The sequence below is a fragment of the Carex rostrata genome, chromosome 30, assembly GCF_964058835.1.
Source record: "Carex rostrata chromosome 30, lpCarRost1.2, whole genome shotgun sequence".
Classification (NCBI taxonomy): Eukaryota; Viridiplantae; Streptophyta; class Magnoliopsida; order Poales; family Cyperaceae; genus Carex; species Carex rostrata.
In genome coordinates this window covers 25,366-41,559 of record NC_135947.1, presented here as the reverse complement: position 1 = coordinate 41,559, position 16,194 = coordinate 25,366, and the positions used below count along the sequence as shown (strand labels likewise).

The 16,194-nt window shown below is 34.8% G+C and overlaps 1 protein-coding gene and 2 pseudogenes across 1 annotated transcript; 1 reads left to right on the top strand and 2 right to left on the bottom strand.

Annotated features, from left to right (window-relative positions):
- Positions 1-1,442: 1,442 nt before the first annotated feature.
- Positions 1,443-2,538, bottom strand: LOC144546782 (glutathione S-transferase U18-like). Its single transcript, XM_078295333.1, has 2 exons — positions 2,120-2,538; positions 1,443-1,985 (listed from the first exon to the last, which is right to left on the bottom strand). The coding sequence occupies exons 1-2, from the start codon at positions 2,444-2,446 to the stop codon at positions 1,617-1,619; spliced, it is 696 nt and encodes a 231-aa protein (XP_078151459.1). The 5' UTR covers positions 2,447-2,538; the 3' UTR covers positions 1,443-1,616.
- Positions 2,539-6,084: 3,546 nt separating this feature from the next.
- On the bottom strand, positions 6,085-7,203 carry LOC144546577 (BTB/POZ and MATH domain-containing protein 2 pseudogene; annotated as a pseudogene).
- A 7,605-nt stretch (positions 7,204-14,808) lies between these two features.
- LOC144546574 (BTB/POZ and MATH domain-containing protein 2 pseudogene) lies at positions 14,809-15,927 on the top strand (annotated as a pseudogene).
- Positions 15,928-16,194: the final 267 nt, after the last annotated feature.

Below are 16,194 nucleotides of genomic sequence, written 5' to 3'. Positions count from 1 at the left end.
GTGCCAATCGGTATGCATCTGCAAAAAACCATATGAAAATAACCATAGTTCCGAAAATCGGCCGGTTCCTAGTCAACTCGGAATCGGACAGGACCGGGCCGAGTTTTACCCGAGTCTCGCGCGTATGCGAGTTTTTCAGTAAAACTCGGATGAACAGTGTTTGACTCTGCCGAGTTATCCGATTTTTGGTCCGAGTCAAGCCGAGTCAACCGAGTTTTAGTCCGAGTTGAGCCGATTCTCTTCTACCTGGACCGATTCTCACCTACTTGATTCTTGGTGAATTTGGTTCTAAATTTCTCCGATTTTTTCTGATTTTCAAATGGTTTTCTGATGAAGAAGAAAGGTCTTCAATCGCAAATGGGCATGGTGCATGTACACCGCTAGGATGAACCATGGGACCCCTTTAACAGATGTGAGAAGCTAAGAAGTACACAGGCGTTGATTGGCTTATTAGGGTGGGCTCCATTTGTCGGATTAAATGGGAGAGATGAAAACAGTGTTGTGCTTCACCTTGCATGGTCGCGGTTTGCAGAGAAACATGAGTCTGTTAGATGGGCCACAGCTGTTAAAAATGTGAACCGCTCTCAGCCCTCTCTTTTTCCTTTCCTTTTCTCTGCCAGCTGCTTCGATCTAATTCAAACTTTTTTCTCCTTTTGTCCTCTCCATTTCTTTTGTTAATGGTTACGTCCATTTATTCATTGTTTTCTGATTTTTTTTTAACTATTTCCTTTTTCTTTGTTGGTTTCTTTTATTTTCTATATACTCTCTATTTTCTTTTTTTTTTAGGGGTTAACAAATGACCTTAGCAATACTTTGTACAAATTACTTTTTTCACAATTTTTTTCCTATTTTTTAATACAATTTTTTTTTTTTTTTTAAGAAATTTCAATGTGGGTTAAACCTTTTGATAATGATGTCTATAATCTTTCTTCATTATTTCTTGTTTCACAAAAAATGAAATTTGATATATTTTGATCATCATTCCAAAAAATCATGTTAGATTAGTACGTATTGCTTCAAGATTCGTGCATATCAAGTTTGTGTGAATCTTAACAAGAATCTGACAGCTCTGACCCGTTGCCATTGTTCTTCACGGTGTTAAAAAGCATGCAAATTATTTTTATCAATTTTTTTCTACTTTTTGGCTACAAAACAAGCTTCTGCCAAAAAAACCCGAGTTACCGATCCGATTCTTCCGATTCCGGCCGATTCATCCGATTCCAATTCCATGGTCAAAAATCCGATTCCGATTCCGAATTTAGGAACTATGAAAATAACCACCCCATTAAGCAACTTCTGATTTTATGGGGGGGTGCCTGGCCCCCCCTTGCACCTCCCAGTTCCGTCCCTGACAAGTTGTACCCTGTTTGTTGGGTGGATATTTCCACTAGTTTTATCTTATGCATTTTTTCAATGCCAGATGACAAAATTAACAAAAAATAGGTGAAACAGAATCGCATCCTCTTATATATTATATATATGCATATATCTTCTTTGCCACTACAAGAATAGCAATATACTGATAACTAATATGGAGCTAATGGATAAAGAGTAACTAAGCAAAACCAGGTACAATAAACATCTATGAAAATTTTAGATAATAAATTGAACGAAGTTCACTTGGCAGCTGTGGCTCTCATCAGCACGGCTGTGAACTCAACCAGCTTGTCAGCATCTGGCATGATTTCTTTCACAGCACCATGCCCACAAAAGCGCTCTGACCATGCGACTAAACCAGGAACCTTCTCTTCATCTAGAAACTTGATTCCGACTATTTTCTCCACTGCCTTTATCCATCCTAGGTACGATCCCACTGCTATATCTAAGCATCCAATGTTGTCTCCTCCAAAGAAGCTTTTTCCTAAGCTGCACTTCCAAAATGCTTCTTCAAGTAGTTGGAGAGTCGTGGTCATTTTTTCAGCCTCTACTTCGGCTTCTGGAGTTCCTTTCATCATTTTCCTCAATTTAATAATTGACCCATGAAGCTGATAAAATAATTAACATAGAGAGAATTAATTGAAATTTTTATCTATTTAATCAATTAGATAACCACAGTTAACATTTGCAAAATTAAGAGCATACATATTCTGGAAAGAAAGAAAAGGCGCAATTAATTCACCTTATCATCAACATAGGCAGTCCAAAATCGAGCAATAGCACGATCATACAAATCAGACGGGAGAATCGGCATCCCGACAGATTTCCAGGTCTCAGCAATGTACTCCACGATGATCATGGACTCACATAAGGGTGTGCCATTGTGAATCAGAACAGGTATCTTCTTGTAAACCGGGTTTGATACCAGCAAGAGTTCGCTCTTCTTCCCAACCGTCTCTTGCAACATTTCATAACTGATTCCTTTCAGATTTAGTGCGATACGGACCCTCATGACAAACGGGCTCGCCCATCCGCCGATCAACGTAATCTTATCTGCCTTAGCTGCCATTGTTGTGTGTTATTGTTGTTTGTAACCTATGCAACAGAGGTCTTAAATATACTAAGTAGAAGGCGGCTAATGTATCTGGTGACTAAACTTTGACCAAGAATAATGAATTCGGATCACTTTCCGAGAATAATTCCGGGTGAGTAAATTTTGGCCAAGAATAATTAATATATTGACCGAGAATAATGAACCCTCACTTATTTGTTAACTTGATTTGGGATCACCCCAGGTGCCTGACTCAAGCAAATTGCAAATGGACGACCCAGGGTCATTCTTTTAAGAGTAAAGCTAGCGTGTGACATGCTCACCAAGAAAGTGTGGTGAGCATAACTCTAAAAGTATATCAGATCGACGTCAAATATCAAATCCAAACCGTTGAAATCTATGTACTTCATGAGTGATGCATATATATGCAAAATTTTGAAAGTTTCGAGTTTATTTGCTACACGGTCAAGTGGTCAAAGAAATGAACATTTTATTATAAGTTATTTTATATATTCAATTTTTATTATTTCTTTGACCACTTGACCGTGTAGCAAATAAACTCGAAACTTTCAAAATTTTGCATGTATATGCATCACTCATGAAGTACATGGATTTCAACGGTTTGGATTTGACATTTGACGTCGATCCGATGTACTTTTGGAGTTATGCTCACCAAACTTTCTTGGTGAGCATGTCACACGCTAGCTTTACTCTTCTTTTAATACTGCCCTTGCGCTATCTCCGATTTTAAGTTAATCTGGACCGTCCGTTTCAATTTGCTTGAGTCAGGTATAACAAGAAAATTATTGTGGTGACGTAAGCACCTGCATCAGTACCCCTGCCCTGTATCAGCTTTTTGTGGCGACGTAAGCATAGACATTTGCTAACGGGTTACCCGTGACCCGTTCCGGGTTACCCGTTAGGGGTAACAGGTAGGACGGGTAAAGGGGTAGGTCGGGTACGGGTAAAACCCGTAACGGGTAGACGGGTAATTTTTCCAAAACCTCTATCCGGTCCGTTTATTACCCGTACCCGTTGTGGGTTGACGGGTACGGGTACCGCGGGTACGGATCCGGGTATCCGGGTACGGGTCCGGTCCGCCCGGTTTTTTTTTTTTTTTTTTTTTTTTTTTTTTTTTTCTGTTTTTTCCCTTTTTTTTCTGTTTTTTTCAAAAAATTCAAATTTTTTTGAAGTGAAACGGGTCGGGTACGGGTAACGGGTACGGGTATGCGGGTAGATGGGTACGGGTAGGCGGGTACGGGTATGCGGGTAGATGGGTACGGGTAGGCGGGTACGGGTAGGCGGGTAGACGGGTACGGGTATAACGGGTTTTTTTTCAAATTAGGTTGTCCGGTCCGTTTATTACCCGTACCCGTCTACCCGTCTACCCGTTTGTACCCGGGCAACGGGTACGGGTAGCTCGGGTAACGGGTACGGACCGGGCAAAACGGGCTGAACCCGTTAGGGGTTTAGCAAACGTCTACGTAAGCACTTCCATCCACTAAATGACTTTAATAATTTTATAATTAAATATCAAAGGGAGGTTGGTAAGGGTTGGTAGGGTTTGGTGATTGGTTTGGCGGTCTGGACAGATCTCCAGTGATCAGGGTACCGCTTTGGCCTAGCTAGTTACGGCCTGCCTGTCGCAGCTGTTGTTCCTCTCCTCCCTTGGGTTCTCCTCTCGTAGGTTGTTCTCTGTGGGTATCGCCATTCTTTTCCAAGTCTATACTCTCATAAAAGAGATTTGTTCACGAAAAAAATTTGAGATTTGAGAATCGCCATTCTTTTCCAAGTCTATACTCTCATTAAATTTTTTTTTGAAAAAAAATTGGTTTGAGATTTGTTCACGAAAAAAATTAAACAGTTGAATTCAGAAAAGATAATAGCAACGGATTTCATTCCTATCCGATAAACATATATTTGAGATCAAAGTAAGAAAGTGGTTAAAAAGAAAAGATTTTAATAATTGAATATTTGTGGCGACATAAGCACTTCCATCAGTAATATTTGTGGCGACGTAAGCACTTCCATCAATTCTAGCTTTCGAGTGCACCAAGTGACTTTAATCATTTTATAATTAAATATCAAAGGGAGTACCGATGGGCATGAGATCAACTTTGTTTTCGACGGACTCTAATATCGTCAGATTCGAATAACTCAAAAAGGAATCTTTTGAGTTAACGGATCTCAACCATCTTAAATGGAGTCAATTCGGTCCTTGCTTATGATATAGAGAGCCATTCATATTAGTACGGATCTAGTTTGATCTTAGAACAGATTGGATGGTCAAAATTCATTAACTCAAAAGATTTTATTTTGAGTTAATGCAGAGGATACTAATTCATCAGATTCACTGTACACTTTGTTTTAAACATACAGATTTACTTTAATTTTTGTATACACGAATTTTAAAACAGATAGATAATATTGATATCCATCGGACCTATTCCGTTGTTCAAATAAAGTGCTAAAAAGAAAAAAAAAAGTTTAAATTAATTTTGTATTTTTATTACTTAATCTTATACTAAATTAATCCTCGGAAAGCGCTTTAATTTCAATCGTCATTGAAGAGTCTACTCTCAAAGGAGATAACTTTCATTAATTTATTCTGTTTTTTTTTGGATAAAATATAAATTAAGTATATAATGAGGAACTCTAATTGTAAAGATCAGTTTTTTAATTTTCTTTTCTCTTTTCTTTTCCGGCTAGGCTATATGACAACAAGTAACACAATTTTCATAGTGTTAAAATCTTGGGCCCGATTCTGGCATAATATATGTAGATTTAATTAAGATGTCAAAACGAAAGAAAAAAAAAATATGAATGCTGAAGGAAGTAAAAGATGGTTAAAAGTTAAAACTGAGATCACAATTAATACAAAGATTGCCGAAGTTAAGGTATATGTTATTCGGTTGTCCCGTCAATTTTTCATATTCTAATTAAGCTATCAAGGTGCTTTAGACAATAGTGAAATTTATGAGGTAATTAAACTGGTAATTCAAACAAGGGGTTATGTGAATTCTGTTATTCAAGAAGTTCCTTGCTGCTTTGATTTTGTATGTGTTTTTCACCTGTTTTTCTCAATTTTTTTTGCTGGGTCCTGTCAAAAACATACTAGCTGTGAAAGGGCTGGACTGGAGTATATTATTATCATTAGTTATTTTAATAAACATTCTGTTTTACCACTAATTTAGTTTTGACTAGTTGATCAGTTTCTTTATTGTCATTTGCTTGCAGTATTTATCATTTTCTTTTAAGATTATTTTGATGAATACCATGTAAACAGCGTTTGCTGAAACCTCTTAATTAATCAGGTTCAGAGAAATTATAGTTTGATTCATACATAGGATGTACATCATTACAAGAGTCTAATTTGGGTATAATGTGGAAAAAGGAATTAAAGAGATTTTCAGGATGAAAGTTCATTATATTATAGAGTACTCAAAGTATAATCCATAAGCATATGACCAAAGAAAAAATATTATCCATTAGAGGAATTCTCAGGATAAAATTATGTGATATATAACATGGCCAAACAAATGAAGAACAATTGTGATATATAAATTACACATAGAAAGAACAAGACACATACGCACACACACCCCTCTTATATTGAAAAACGCAATGCATATATCATCTATGTTGTAGTACATATATTATTTTCTGGTGAAAAAGAAAAGGAAAAGAACTGCAACTGGAAGGAGGAAACTATATTGCTGTTTCACTGATAATTTCTTCAAAAATAATGGACGTCTTCCAATTAAAAATTTAAATTGTTCAGTTGCTGCTACCTCTTGAAGAATTTCAGGAGAGGCTAAAAGTTTTAAACATGTTGTTCTGAGATGATTGCAATTGTGCTTCTCAGCTAAAGATAACATGGTAACCATATTGCTCGTGTTGATAACATCACACAAGATCTCCTCACATATTATCTTTAATCTCTCCATATCATATCTATCAGCTGCAACTAAGAGATGCTGAGCCATTAATTTAGTGTCATGTTTCTCTTCACTCTCTTCAAAACCAGGAAATGAATCATTATATATGAAATGAAGCAGTGCTTTGAACGCTGGAGCTTCCATTTCTTCAATTTTAATTGTAGTGTCTGATTTTTCCTTCATTAGACCGAAAAATTGTGCCAAAAAGACTGGAGATCTCGCAGCGAGAATACACTTGTGAGCACTAAAAGTTTGCCCATCTACTTCAAATGTAACATCCGCTCCATTTCCATTCTCCAAAAGATGGCCTAGTTGCTGCGGTATGTTACCAAGCGGAACAACAATTTCTGATGATGCTCGCTCCACTGGAAATATTTTAAAAACACTAAGGACACATTTAATTATGAAACAATCATCCTTAATAATTGACTTGAACACTGCTCTTTTACCAAATGAAGGATAGCCCCAATCCGAATTGGATTTGAAACTTGTAGTTCCTGTTGCTTTCTTTATGGGTAAGACACATCCACTTTGGTCTAGAATAATAAGACTAAATTGTACCTTCACACATTCTGATATGCTTTTATGGCTAAGATATATCGATATTTCGTCATCTTTTGTCGTATTAAAACCATTTGGGTAGTATTTGATACTCCAATCATGTCCACCGACATGAAAAATAGCTGATTCGAGAAATTTTCCTTTGCCAATATTCTTATCTAACGAGTACCCCGCAATTGTAAACATATGTGATCTAGTCTTTTTTTCAATTCTTCTTATACTCCTTGTGGTTTCTAGTGTGTCAATGGGACATTGTGTGGAGAGTGACATGCCCATGGATAAGTATTTGATATTAAAATAGAACGGAGAGCAATGCAAGTGGAATTTCTACTGTGCGACATGATTTCTCCCTTTTATAATTAAGATGGAAAAGCAATAAATATTTCTTGGAAAAGATGAAGAATACAAGTGGTTCTATAGACGCCGACGGTTTATCTTCTCTGTTCATTGTATATCACCTTGCTGATGGCGTTTATATCAAAGAGGCAATTCTTCTATTTAATTTTCTTAAATACTGAGAAGGCGCGTGTCCCTTTGAATTCTCTTTAATTTTATAATAACCCCTTTTTATTTAGCGTACGTAGCATCTAAACATTGATTTAAAGCAATGATAAAACAATGCTTACCCTCAAATATAATATGCAATTATATTTATGTGAAGGACCAAAAAGCTCCTAAAAGTTATAATAATACACCAAAGTGATAATAAGACACAAAAATTCATTTCAGGCTCAAAAAAAAGAAGCTAAATGATAATTATATACTAATTAAGGCACCGTTTTATTTAACTATTTGTATTCTGGACTATATATAATTATATATACCCTCTCTACTAATGCACTTATGCACCACCATTTTTATGTGGCAAGTTACATAAGCCTGTTGCCTAATTAACTAGAAACAAAAGATGCACATTAATTATTCTTCCTAAATAATTTAAGCCCATGCCGAAACCATGACAATTAATGAGAGAACTTGACCGCTTTACTAATGAAACATTTACAAAATTAGAATGTATGATATTACTAGCTAGATTTCTTTCAATAATGGAAGCGTCTAATTGTCCACAGTCTTTTGTTCACCATTTGTCCACAGCTTTGACTTGTCCAAAAACTGTAAAATTACTTCTAGATGCTATACAATTATACAACATATCACATAAAATATATCAGTTAATCATACAACATCCAGCAACTATTTGAAGTGATTCCAAGATAGTTAAAAAAAGATTGCAACTTGCACAACAGGAAAAAAATGTTGTACTTTCAGACTGTACTTTCGAAAAATACAGTTATAGGAAGTTATTGGCAGTTAGTATTAGTTAATAGCGGTTATTCTGACAAAAACGTGATAAAAAGGCAAAATTACATTTTATTCTGACTTGTGCGAATACTGTAAAATTGAGCACTAAAACCATAAAAATAATATGTTCAAACTATAAATTTATAGACATGCAATTTTTAATGCTGAAGATGCTGTAGATGGACAAATGAAAACGATAAAATAAAAATGTTCAAAAATAACAATTTTTAATGCTGTAAATATATCAAGTTAAACTTTGAAATGAAAAGGTAAAAAATATAAAATTACATAATTGTAACATTAGCACATTAAGTAAAAACAAAAAAAAATGACAACTTTTAATACTGTAAATTTGTAAACGTAAACTGTGAAAATACAAATTATAAACTATAAATTAGCAAACTGTGAAATCTTAACGTAAAAACTATAAAATTGCAGTTTAAAAAAAATGTAAATTTGCAATACTGTAAAATTGATAAGTTAAACTGTGAAAATAAAACGTAAAAACTATCAAATTTCAATACTGTAAAATAAGATGTAAAAAAATGCAACAATTCAGCTTAAACAACAACCTGCAAAGAATCATGAATATTGTAAACTTTCTACATGTAAACCATAAAACAAAATAATAAAACATCTAAAACTATACATCCATTCATCATTTGTTCAACAAAACAATATTACCACACATGACAACTGTCCAAAACAAACAATATTCACCACAAAAAATTTTACTACATCATCCAACACGAACCACAGTATCAACCAGAAAGTACAAAACTATATCATTGAACATTCAGACTAAAAACTTTCGGTGTACATTGTTGGGATGAGTGAGAAGCCTCATCACAAGAACAACACGTTCTTTGGAGATATCATCCTGCATAACAATAAAATAAACAATAAAACAAAACAAATTGCATTCATTGCAAATAAGAATTAGAAAATAATCTTACAAGTTATTTACCTGATTAAAAATCATAGGACTGTCTGTGATAATGTTGTACACAAAACGCAACATGAAAATAGCGCAATCCTTTGAATTATCGCCCTGTTTTGGGCACTCCTTAGCATCCACTCGAACATCAACCCAGTCAGGTTTGGCTGAAAGGTAAATTAACATCAACAATTAATAAAAACTTCAATTATTAAAACTGCAGTTAATTGCCACAATAAAGGAAAATTAGTACAGCAATACTGTAAAAATTTAGAAGAAGAAAGTATCATACAATAAAAAAACACTCACAAGTTCTCCATGCAAGAAAAGTCTTGAGCCAACCCTAAACCCTAAACCCTAAACCCTAAACCCTAAACCCTAAACCCTAAACCCTAAACCCTAAACCCTAAACCCTAAACACGGGAAACTCTCTCGCTGTTTTTCTTCTCTCTTGGCAGAATCTCACTTGAAAATGGGAAGGAAATGAAGTGAGAGAGAGAGAGAGCAAAGGATTTATGCAAATAAACCCTCAGATCATCCAGTGCGGGTCGCCCATCCGCACTGGATCTGAGTGCGGATGCACTCGGCACTTGGCTGGGCCTTCCAGCACCTTCCAGAGGAAAGAACAGGTGTCGGTGCGGGTTCTCCACCCGCACTCACCATCAGTGCAGACGCACTCCATACTTAGTCAAATTTTTCATGAAAACGGCACTGAACAAAGGAAATGTCTGAGCATAGTGCGGACGCACTCAATTTCAGTGCGGGTCAGTCACCCGCACTCGGTACTTGGAATTTCAGGACTTAAATCAACACAGAAAGATCACGAGTGCGGACGCACTGATATCCAGTGCAGGTCAACTCATCCGCACTAATTTCTTAGTCAGATTCAGGAAAATTTAGCCAATACAAAATTCATCAGTGCGGATGCACTGGACCTCCAAAGGTCCAGAACTTCAAAATTTCAACGCAATTTCGATTCATACTTAATTTACTTATTTAGGGGAACCTTAATTAAGGTTTAAACTTCTATTTCGTTAGCACGATTTTCAATTCTTGTCAATAAAATATTCAAAAGAAATTGTAAAAAGTTTCGTAACGTAACAATTGTATGGTTCTGCGTTGATACCAGGCTTGAAATGATAGGGTGCTGCAAATGTTGAGGCGCCTGCCAATGATCAGCAAGCTGTAGATGATAACTATCATGCAAATGTTGAAGCGGCTGCCAAAGATAAGGTGGCTGCAAATGAACAAGTGGTGTCTGCAATTGTAGAGGCGATTGCCAATGAACAGGCAGCTGCAAATGTTGAGGCGGGTGCCAAAGATCAGGAGGCTGCAAATGAACAAGGGGCGGCTGCAAATGTTGAGGTGGCTGCAAATGATCAAGCGGCGGCTGCAAATGATCAAGCGGCCACTGCAAATGTTGAGATGGCTGCAAATGATCAAGCGGCTGCTGCGAATGATCAGGCACCTTCCAATGATCATGCTTTGGGTACGAACAAGCAAAGTAACGTTGTAGTAGAAGAAAAGGAGTTTTTGCATGTCCATGATGATAAAAGTGACAGTGATCATACCGAAACTGATGAAGAAAGGAGAGTTAAGATTGAACTTTCACTTTTTGACCCTCCAGTTCACCTCCAACCTGAAGTGGGAGATCAAAAGGTTTTTTTTATAATTAAATTGTTCATGTAGTAATATTATATTTTATATACTATTTTTTACAGTATTGATACTGGGTATACATTATTCATTTTATTAATTTATATTGTTTATGTATTAATTGTCTTTCATTGTGCAGCTTAAAAAGCAGGGCAAGACAGCACCAAAAAAACAGTGCAAGAGAGTAGCACCAGTGGGCAATAGTTCACCAGACATTGAATCTAATGTTTCATTCTCACAAGTGGATGTACATATTTTACAGTATTATCTTAATATTTTAAAATTATAGAATTTTGCTATTTACAGTATTTATACATTAATTTTTTTTTCTTATGCAGGCACAATTAATTGAAAGACTTAGTACCTACAGTGAAGAAGATCATAATTATATAGTTGATAGTGCTTTCAATGTTTTAGAAGTTATTTTTGATGAAGCGTTAAAAGAATATAATGATGAACAGTTACAGAAGAAGGGGAAAGATGATGATATGGGAACCTCCTCGAAAGAAGCCAGTGCAGGTACCCAAAGTACTACAAGAGCAATTGTACAAACTAGAGTATCGAGAAGGGGTAGAAAACCAGGGGTAGTAAGAAAGGGAGGTAAACCACCTCCAAAGAAGAAGATGAAAGTTGAAAAGGGAAAAAAGATTGGTACAGGCTCACCAAGGGCCATTCTACCCAAGAAAAAAAATCTGAAGATGAAATTAGAGCAGAGTATCATGATGTTGTTGTGGATGCTTCATATAAACCAAACCTTGAAGTAACTCAAGATTGGGCAGAGTTTGTAACCGTAATCCCTCATTTATTAGAAAACTACGTATCTCCTAAACCCATTGAATTTAAGGAAGATGTTAACCAATGGAGTTTTCAGAGTAGTTTATTCTATGATGGGGGTGACCAAGAAGTTGAGAAGCCTCCTATTGTTAAGAGATTTGGGTACAAGCATCGAGAAAAACTGTCTAGTGATGCAATCCAAATTCTCGATCAGTGGTGGAGCAATGTGAAGAACAAAAAATTGATCAACGTTGAGACAGCCTTCCTTCACACGCCCGGAGGCTTCTGGTGCAGGTTGATAGTGTTGAAAGACCTAATGAATCCCGAGGAAGCCGTAAGCAGTGAGGTATTATTGTACATTTACATTATGTACTTTGATTTTGATATGTTATTTCTAATAAATGAAAATGAAATGTTAAGAGAACACATTAATTAACATTACTGGATATATGAAGTAATTTTACAGTATATCCTAAGAAGGTTTTTCATTTTTTCTTGAATTTTGCAGTTGGTTGAAACAGTTCTGAGTGTGATGCAATTTGAGACCCCTATCAGGGATAAATGGTTCTTCATTAATCCTTATTTGTCTGTAAGTTTTTTTTTTTTGCTTTTTTATTTTATTAATTAAATCTTTATATTTTTGCTGTTGAAATACTTGAGTACTCTTTAATGCGTTTTATTTGTATGATACAGGTTTGTATGCATGATTACACTGCGTATGCCGCCTTTGAGGCCCTTCCTCAGTTGTTTGGACCTCAGTTTGATACAATAAGATGGCTTTTTGTTCCCATTTGCAAGAAAAATCACTGGGTTCTTTATGCAGTGGATGTTCCTGCCATGGAAATCCACTATTACACATATGCTGGTGAAGATGGGGCTTATATGGAATTTCATTGGCACACTATCAGTTGGCTCAAGACTTTTCTTGCATGGAGAACTTGTGAGTGTTTTTTTATTGTATGATACTTTCTTCTTCTAAATTTTTACAGTATTGCTGTACTAATTTTCCTTTATTGTGGCAATTAACTGCAGTTTTAATAATTGAAGTTTTTATTAATTGTTGATGTTAATTTACCTTTCAGCCAAACCTGACTGGGTTGATGTTCGAGTGGATGCTAAGGAGTGCCCAAAACAGGGCGATAATTCAAAGGATTGCGCTATTTTCATGTTGCGTTTTGTGTACAACATTATCACAGACAGTCCTATGATTTTTAATCAGGTAAATAACTTGTAAGATTATTTTCTAATTCTTATTTGCAATGAATGCAATTTGTTTTGTTTTATTGTTTATTTTATTGTTATGCAGGATGATATCTCCAAAGAACGTGTTGTTCTTGTGATGAGGCTTCTCACTCATCCCAACAATGTACACCGAAAGTTTTTAGTCTGAATGTTCAATGATATAGTTTTGTACTTTCTGGTTGATACTGTGGTTCGTGTTGGATGATGTAGTAAAATTTTTTGTGGTGAATATTGTTTGTTTTGGACAGTTGTCATGTGTGGTAATATTGTTTTGTTGAACAAATGATGAATGGATGTATAGTTTTAGATGTTTTATTATTTTGTTTTATGGTTTACATGTAGAAAGTTTACAATATTCATGATTCTTTGCAGGTTGTTGTTTAAGCTGAATTGTTGCATTTTTTTACATCTTATTTTACAGTATTGAAATTTGATAGTTTTTACGTTTTATTTTCACAGTTTAACTTATCAATTTTACAGTATTGCAAATTTACATTTTTTTTAAACTGCAATTTTATAGTTTTTACGTTAAGATTTCACAGTTTGCTAATTTATAGTTTATAATTTGTATTTTCACAGTTTACGTTTACAAATTTACAGTATTAAAAGTTGTCATTTTTTTTTGTTTTTACTTAATGTGCTAATGTTACAATTATGTAATTTTATATTTTTTACCTTTTCATTTCAAAGTTTAACTTGATATATTTACAGCATTAAAAATTGTTATTTTTGAACATTTTTATTTTATCGTTTTCATTTGTCCATCTACAGCATCTTCAGCATTAAAAATTGCATGTCTATAAATTTATAGTTTGAACATATTATTTTTATGGTTTTAGTGCTCAATTTTACAGTATTCGCACAAGTCAGAATAAAATGTAATTTTGCCTTTTTATCACGTTTTTGTCAGAATAACCGCTATTAACTAATACTAACTGCCAATAACTTCCTATAACTGTATTTTTCGAAAGTACAGTCTGAAAGTACAACATTTTTTTCCTGTTGTGCAAGTTGCAATCTTTTTTTAACTATCTTGGAATCACTTCAAATAGTTGCTGGATGTTGTATGATTAACTGATATATTTTATGTGATATGTTGTATAATTGTATAGCATCTAGAAGTAATTTTACAGTTTTTGGACAAGTCAAAGCTGTGGACAAATGGTGAACAAAAGACTGTGGACAATTAGACGCTTCCATTATTGAAAGAAATCTAGCTAGTAATATCATACATTCTAATTTTGTAAATGTTTCATTAGTAAAGCGGTCAAGTTCTCTCATTAATTGTCATGGTTTCGGCATGGGCTTAAATTATTTAGGAAGAATAATTAATGTGCATCTTTTGTTTCTAGTTAATTAGGCAACAGGCTTATGTAACTTGCCACATAAAAATGGTGGTGCATAAGTGCATTAGTAGAGAGGGTATATATAATTATATATAGTCCAGAATACAAATAGTTAAATAAAACGGTGCCTTAATTAGTATATAATTATCATTTAGCTTCTTTTTTTTGAGCCTGAAATGAATTTTTGTGTCTTATTATCACTTTGGTGTATTATTATAACTTTTAGGAGCTTTTTGGTCCTTCACATAAATATAATTGCATATTATATTTGAGGGTAAGCATTGTTTTATCATTGCTTTAAATCAATGTTTAGATGCTACGTACGCTAAATAAAAAGGGGTTATTATAAAATTAAAGAGAATTCAAAGGGACACGCGCCTTCTCAGTATTTAAGAAAATTAAATAGAAGAATTGCCTCTTTGATATAAACGCCATCAGCAAGGTGATATACAATGAACAGAGAAGATAAACCGTCGGCGTCTATAGAACCACTTGTATTCTTCATCTTTTCCAAGAAATATTTATTGCTTTTCCATCTTAATTATAAAAGGGAGAAATCATGTCGCACAGTAGAAATTCCACTTGCATTGCTCTCCGTTCTATTTTAATATCAAATACTTATCCATGGGCATGTCACTCTCCACACAATGTCCCATTGACACACTAGAAACCACAAGGAGTATAAGAAGAATTGAAAAAAAGACTAGATCACATATGTTTACAATTGCGGGGTACTCGTTAGATAAGAATATTGGCAAAGGAAAATTTCTCGAATCAGCTATTTTTCATGTCGGTGGACATGATTGGAGTATCAAATACTACCCAAATGGTTTTAATACGACAAAAGATGACGAAATATCGATATATCTTAGCCATAAAAGCATATCAGAATGTGTGAAGGTACAATTTAGTCTTATTATTCTAGACCAAAGTGGATGTGTCTTACCCATAAAGAAAGCAACAGGAACTACAAGTTTCAAATCCAATTCGGATTGGGGCTATCCTTCATTTGGTAAAAGAGCAGTGTTCAAGTCAATTATTAAGGATGATTGTTTCATAATTAAATGTGTCCTTAGTGTTTTTAAAATATTTCCAGTGGAGCGAGCATCATCAGAAATTGTTGTTCCGCTTGGTAACATACCGCAGCAACTAGGCCATCTTTTGGAGAATGGAAATGGAGCGGATGTTACATTTGAAGTAGATGGGCAAACTTTTAGTGCTCACAAGTGTATTCTCGCTGCGAGATCTCCAGTCTTTTTGGCACAATTTTTCGGTCTAATGAAGGAAAAATCAGACACTACAATTAAAATTGAAGAAATGGAAGCTCCAGCGTTCAAAGCACTGCTTCATTTCATATATAATGATTCATTTCCTGGTTTTGAAGAGAGTGAAGAGAAACATGACACTAAATTAATGGCTCAGCATCTCTTAGTTGCAGCTGATAGATATGATATGGAGAGATTAAAGATAATATGTGAGGAGATCTTGTGTGATGTTATCAACACGAGCAATATGGTTACCATGTTATCTTTAGCTGAGAAGCACAATTGCAATCATCTCAGAACAACATGTTTAAAACTTTTAGCCTCTCCTGAAATTCTTCAAGAGGTAGCAGCAACTGAACAATTTAAATTTTTAATTGGAAGACGTCCATTATTTTTGAAGAAATTATCAGTGAAACAGCAATATAGTTTCCTCCTTCCAGTTGCAGTTCTTTTCCTTTTCTTTTTCACCAGAAAATAATATATGTACTACAACATAGATGATATATGCATTGCGTTTTTCAATATAAGAGGGGTGTGTGTGCGTATGTGTCTTGTTCTTTCTATGTGTAATTTATATATCACAATTGTTCTTCATTTGTTTGGCCATGTTATATATCACATAATTTTATCCTGAGAATTCCTCTAATGGATAATATTTTTTCTTTGGTCATATGCTTATGGATTATACTTTGAGTACTCTATAATATAATGAACTTTCATCCTGAAAATCTCTTTAATTCCTTTT